At 28.3% G+C, this 6,477-nt stretch overlaps 1 protein-coding gene across 1 annotated transcript; it reads left to right on the plus strand.

Moving 5' to 3' along the window:
• LOC107635328 (myb-related protein 306) lies at window positions 2,699–4,583 on the plus strand. The gene is made up of 3 exons (XM_016338789.2): window positions 2,699–3,071; window positions 3,214–3,343; window positions 3,439–4,583. Exons 1-3 carry the CDS (start codon window positions 2,939–2,941, stop codon window positions 4,268–4,270), a joined length of 1,095 nt encoding a protein of 364 aa, XP_016194275.1. The 5' UTR covers window positions 2,699–2,938; the 3' UTR covers window positions 4,271–4,583.

Raw genomic sequence — 6,477 nt, forward strand, 5'->3', positions numbered from 1 at the left:
TTGCACAAATAAAAATAATTAAGTTCATGCTTGTAATTTAAAATAATATTTTTTCTCTCTTTATATATAAAATATAATTAGATATTAGTATAAAAAAATTATATTAATAGTTATAAAATTAACTCAAAATTAATTTTTTAAACTATTAAATCTTGATTCTAACTTTTAATTATAACATTAGTATTCTCTCCAAATTATATGTAATAAATATTTGAAAAAAAAAGAAATGAAAATATCTATTGAAAAGATAAATGGTAAGAATTTAAAACTAAATAAAAAACTAAAAAAATATGTATATAATAATTGTTACGTTATGTAACCGAAGATTAATGGACTAGACTTGTAAGGTTAGCCCAATCGTCAGAAGGATGTGGTCTCTGACTTGGTATGCGTCTGAGAGCCACCGTCCAACTTGTGTGTATGACAGAGTGGGGGTGGTACCTGCAAAGACACTCTGATGCCTAAGTCAGCAAGGAGTTAAGCAGGTTTGGAGAGTATTGGAACTTAGAGATACCTGAGGGTTGTTAGTGTATTTATAGTGGTGAACCAATAACCACCGTTGGAATATTTCCACCTTTTAAGGTGGATAACCGTTCCTTTATCTTAGAAAAGTTGAGATATGGCTCCTGGAAGTGGGTTGAGAGATTTTAGGGGCAGTTAATTATTTGAGTAAGTGTTATCTGCCAGTTATTATTCGATCCCAACTTCTTTGGAGTGGAGTATGTATTCGATCCGACCTCCTCTTATAAGGAGGTCGGTGAATAGCAAATGTCAATTCTTTGGATTGGGCATTTTTGGTTTATTTGGACCTGGCCCAAGTGTTGAGCTAGTGTATGAATAATAATAAATATTATTATTTGAATTATATTATTTTGTTAATTTTATTTTTTGTAGAACAGAAAGGTAGAAAAAATAGATAATGAGAATGAGAGTTTGTTAATTTTAGAAGAAAATTTTTTATTTTAATTATAATAAAAAAATATCGAATGACATATTTTGATTTGTCAAATTACTAATATAAAATATAAATTAATATAGAGTGAAAATGGTAGAGAGAAATAGAAAAATAGAAAGAGGTGGATGAGAGAATTTAGGAAGGAAATTTATTAATTTTAGAAGAAAATATTTTCTCTCAATTTTAATAAGAGAGTGTCATATGACACATTTGGTTAGTAAATTATAGATAGTAATATATGATATATGATACATAATATAGGTATATTTTAATTTTAATTTTAACGCAATTAAAGAATGTCATGTTATACATTTTTATTGTCAAATTTGTAATTAGTCATTAATAATGATATATAAAAAAGATAGAGTGATTGAAGGAATGAGAGAGATAGAGAAAGGAAGAGGGAGGAGGGGAGAACTCTTTAATTTTGGAGGAAAAGATTTGATTTCAATTATAATGAGAAAGTGATATGTAGCACACTTTGGTTGTAAAATTAGTAGGGAGGAGAGAAGAATTCTTTAATTTTGGAGAAAAATATTTGATTTCAATTACAATAAGGGAGTAATATATGACACATTTTAGTTGTAAAATTAGTAATGATGAGGAAGAATTCATTAATTTTAGAGAAAAATATTTAATTTCAATTGTAATAAAAAAAAATACCATGTGACACATTTTAATTGTAAAATTAATAATATATAATAGATATAATAGATTTACAATTGTTACTCCTATACTAATTTAGCATGTTAATTTGTCATGTTGAATAAAATAAAATGATATTATTTTATATTAGTGTCCAATTTTTAAAAATATGTTCTCATTTCACACTAATAGGATAAAATGCATCTCATTTTATGACCATGATTAGTGAAAAAAATATATATTTATATAAAAAGATGTTATTTTTGTTAAAAATTAGATGCTAATATAAAACGATATTATTTTATTTTATCCAGCATAATAAATTAATGTACTATATCAATAGATCATTAACAAATAACAAATTTAAAAACTAACACAAACTACTATTATAAAATAAAAAATTCAATTTGAATAAATTAAAATTTTAGACATAAATTTAAATCTGACTTCAAATTTTAGAAATCAAATTAAACATAAACTCCTTAATATTCTTAAAAACTCATAACAAGTGCCTAAACAAATTCTTATATAAATAACTAAATGCTCCTACAAATACATACCCATTAAATCTAGCTAAAAACATGTAATTTTTTTATATAAAAATGAAGATACATAGCTTATATTTGCAAAACCCTAAAAGTTAATGGGTAATAAGGTTGGTTACATGAGATTTTTTAGGTAAGTAAGCAGATCCTACGTGATGATCTATTCCCTAGAATGGAAGAGGTGATTAGGCTTTGCAAAAGTCAGCTTTATCCTCATTGTAGCAATTAATGGCATGCCGGGGATTAGAGACATTTAAAGGCTGAGATACATATGGCTTTCCCAGTGCAACCCACATTCAATGCAACGCGGTTTTCATTAGACCTATTACTATTACCACTATTATTATTCTTATTATTATTATTTACTTATTACTATTACTATGACACAGAGGTGAATAATTTGGTTTGGCCCTTCCTGCCCTTCACTTTAATGCCCTTGCTGTCAACTTTTGACCTTGGAGCACCTTCCTCTCTTCTTTACTTGATTAAGTCAACATCCTCACACACCTCAACACTCTCAATTTTTTATTTTTTATTACACCATACTAAAGCACTCCTTAGCCTTGGACACTTGCCTTAGCTTACACCAAGAAAAAGAGGTTATATATTATATATCATAGAGAAGTAGCACATAGATAGATAGATAGATCATCACAAAGAAGCAAGTGATAGGGAGAGGAAAACGACCGAGATATATACACACATAAATACATACATAATTATAATTATTGAGGAGGGAGTGCACATAAGCTAAGAATTGAAGAAGAAAGAAGGGAAAAGAAAACAAGGAGACATGGGAAGACCACCATGTTGTGATAAAGAAGGTGTGAAGAAAGGTCCTTGGACTCCTGAAGAAGATATCATTTTGGTCTCTTATATCCAAGAACATGGTCCTGGCAATTGGAGGGCTGTTCCTACCAACACAGGTATTTATTAATTTTTTTTAATATTAATTTTATGTTCATATATACATATCTAGCACTATGATCTGAAAAAGGTTCATTTTTGTTGGCTCTTATTAGTGGGCTTTAAACTTTAATTAATTAATTTCCACTTTAATTTTTCCAGGGTTATCAAGATGTAGCAAGAGTTGTAGACTTAGATGGACTAATTACTTGAGGCCTGGAATCAAAAGGGGTAACTTCACTGAACAAGAAGAAAAGATGATTATCCATCTTCAAGATCTCTTAGGAAACAGGTAATTAATTAATTAGTTATTATTAATATTTATTATTATTTTTTTTTGGATATATTTTCACATGGCTAATTAATTAATTGAATTTATGGATGCAGATGGGCTGCAATTGCTTCATACCTACCACAAAGGACGGATAATGATATAAAGAATTATTGGAACACGCATCTGAAGAAGAAGCTCAAGAAGTTGCAAGCTCCTAGTTCTGGAGTTTGCAACTTCGGCGGAACCGGAACTGGAACCGGAATTGAAACCGGAACGAATTATTCCGGTTCGATTCCGGTTCGAGGCCAATGGGAGCGAAGGCTCCAAACCGATATCCACATGGCGAAAAGAGCCCTCAGTGAAGCCCTTTCACCGGAGAACAATAATAATAATAGTAATAATAATAATTTTTGTTCTTCATCTTCAACAAAAGCGATTACACAATCATCATCTTTGTGCTATGCTTCAAGTGCTGAGAACATAGCACGTTTGTTGAAGGGTTGGATGAAGAATCCAGGAACAAATAACAAGTGTTCAAGAACAAACTCTTCATCTTTGACTACTCAAAACAACAATTTCTTTGTTGTTAATGGTGGTGACACAGCTTCAAAGGGATCAGGAGGAAGTAGTAGCAATGATAACAGTGTTGAGTTGTCTGAAACCTTTGAATCCTTGTTTGGTTTGGAGTCTTTGGATTACTCATCAAACGCTACTACTACAACAACTACAACTACCACAACTACTTCAGATCATGATCATGATCATGATCAGTTTTCTCATCAATCTTTGTCTCCTAATGATGAGAACAATGTTTTTCAAGAAAATGAAAGCAAGCCTGAGATTATTGAAGATGTGATGCCATTCTCTTTGCTTGAGAAGTGGCTTCTTGAAGAGGTTGCTTGCCAAGATCAGAAAGTTATTACTGCCGATGCCAAGTTCTTCTAGAACAATCAAGAAGATATAGAAGAATGTATGGTTCAACTTTTTGTGACATATAATTATTAATTAATTATATATATCATCATCAGTTCTAGTGAAATTAAAGCTAGGAGAAGATGTAATTTCATCAAATCAGCAAAAGTTTGATGCTAGCTACAACAAGTGTATATCTATCTCACTAGTAACATTATAGTATTTATCATATACTATATGTTATATATATTATTAATTAATGTTAGGTGCATCATATCACTGCAAAAGTTTGCTGCTTCTATATATGTGTAAAGTTGATGTGATGAGATCTTAGTTTCTTTTTTATTCTTTCATTGTTTCATTCTGTTCTTCCTGGAAATTCAAGTTTAATTTCACATGTCTTCAATGTTATTACTCCATCTGGGATTTAGTTTCTGTGTTAATTACAAGTGTTCAATTAACTAAAATTCTCAGTAATTAATCAAGCTGATAAATTTAAAATTAGGGATTAACTAAGGATACCAAAAGATTAACTTTTGATGATTTTTATACATTTATTAATAACATTAACTACACACACAAAAAAAAATATCATTGAAAACTCTCTCTTTGGATATTCTTGATCATTTATTAACCAAACTCTTATATAAAAATTTTACCATAAAAAACGAGAACTTTAGGGTGCGTTTTTATTTTCAATTTTTTTATTTTTTAGATTTTATGAAAAAAATAATAATAAAATTTTGTTTTTTCACAAAATTTTAAAAATTAAATACTTTTTTATAGATCAGTTATTTTCCTCAGGAAGTAACCGTTTAGATGAGCAAAATTTGATGGTTTGATTTGAATTTTACATGGGTTGCTAAGCTAAAAATGGTATGATATGTGACAATACTTCATCATTTAAACCATGGATGCTGCCGTCTCCAAAGGCACCCAGATATATTTTTTACCACCTTGTTATGGAAATAGTAGTTAGTAGTCAATATATATTATATTGTTGGCTTAATTTACTTTCACGATCATTTTAATGAAGAAAAAGCATTAGCTGATTATTTAATAAACTAAGTATAAAAGAGTTAATTTTTAGTTAGTTAATAATATGAAATAATTTTCTATTGTAAAATTGTTTTTAAACTAAATTTTTGAAAGATTTAGAGTTTAGAATTAAGATTTAGGAGTTTTAAATTTAAAATTTTGAAGTTAAAATTTAGAATAATTATTTTTAAAAAATTGATTGATGTTGATTAAAAAATTAAAGTTAAATCCCTAATTAAATTTTTTTAATAAATCATTAAAAGCATTTCACTAAATCGTCAACTACTTTAATTACGTTTAGTCCCTTTTCAATGACATGTAACAAATCTAATTAAATAATAATTTTTTTTATAGGTCTAATTACACAATAATGATTAAAATAAAAGCATTTGTCTAAATCGTCAACCATTTAAGATAATAATTCAAAAATTAAGAAATGACTTAATAGTTAATAGATCTAATTATTAAAAAAAAAGCATCATCATCCTATTAACTCTTTTACTTAATGATGATTCCTTCGTTAATTAAAACATACTTCGACCCTCCATTTTAACTTTTAAATCCTCATTTTTATACTAACCATCTTTTATAAAATGATGATTGTCATTGGAACCCTCTCTTACACTTTTAACTATACAAAGTAAGCGATAACAAAAATAATCAAATCCTAATTAATTTGGAAGGCATTATTAAACAAACTCACTCTTTATTATTTAGAGCATTGCTAATAATGAGCCTATGATAATAATGTATTTTAGGTTCTAAAATTGGGAAAATTTGATTAAAAAATTAGAAAGGTTTTCAATTTAAGTACTACATAAAAATTGAACACTTTTTTTCTTTAAAATCTTAAACATTAACACTCTTACAAACGGCCATATTAGTAAATAAAATAAAATATATAAATGTTTAGTGAATGCAAAGAATTTGGCGTTGACTTCTGAATGCATTATTACTGTGTACAGAAGCTTATTTAACTCATCATTTAAGAGGGGGGAAAGAAATTCAATAACATTGCAGATTGATTGTTTATGTGACCAATTGATTACTAGCTAGTAAAAGGAGGGATTCTTCTGTACTGTGTTGAGAATTGAGCAGTGTTCTTTCTTTTTTTTTTCCTCCATTATTACCCTTAGTATATATTAAGAGTAAGAAAATTAAAGCCTCGTGAAAATGCTCATTATTGATATCTTTAGACGAAA

Source organism: Arachis ipaensis, chromosome B04, assembly GCF_000816755.2.
Source record: "Arachis ipaensis cultivar K30076 chromosome B04, Araip1.1, whole genome shotgun sequence".
NCBI classification, from domain to species: domain Eukaryota; kingdom Viridiplantae; phylum Streptophyta; class Magnoliopsida; order Fabales; family Fabaceae; genus Arachis; species Arachis ipaensis.

Excerpts from the sequence above, each read along its gene's own strand:
- LOC107635328 (XM_016338789.2), top strand. The coding sequence starts at position 2,939 with ATGGGAAGACCACCATGTTGTGATAAAGAAGGTGTGAAGAAAGGTCCT. Across the intron at positions 3,072-3,213 it reads GGCTGTTCCTACCAACACAG|GGTTATCAAGATGTAGCAAG; the intron begins GTATTTATTAAT and ends TAATTTTTCCAG. Across the intron at positions 3,344-3,438 it reads CAAGATCTCTTAGGAAACAG|ATGGGCTGCAATTGCTTCAT; the intron begins GTAATTAATTAA and ends TTATGGATGCAG.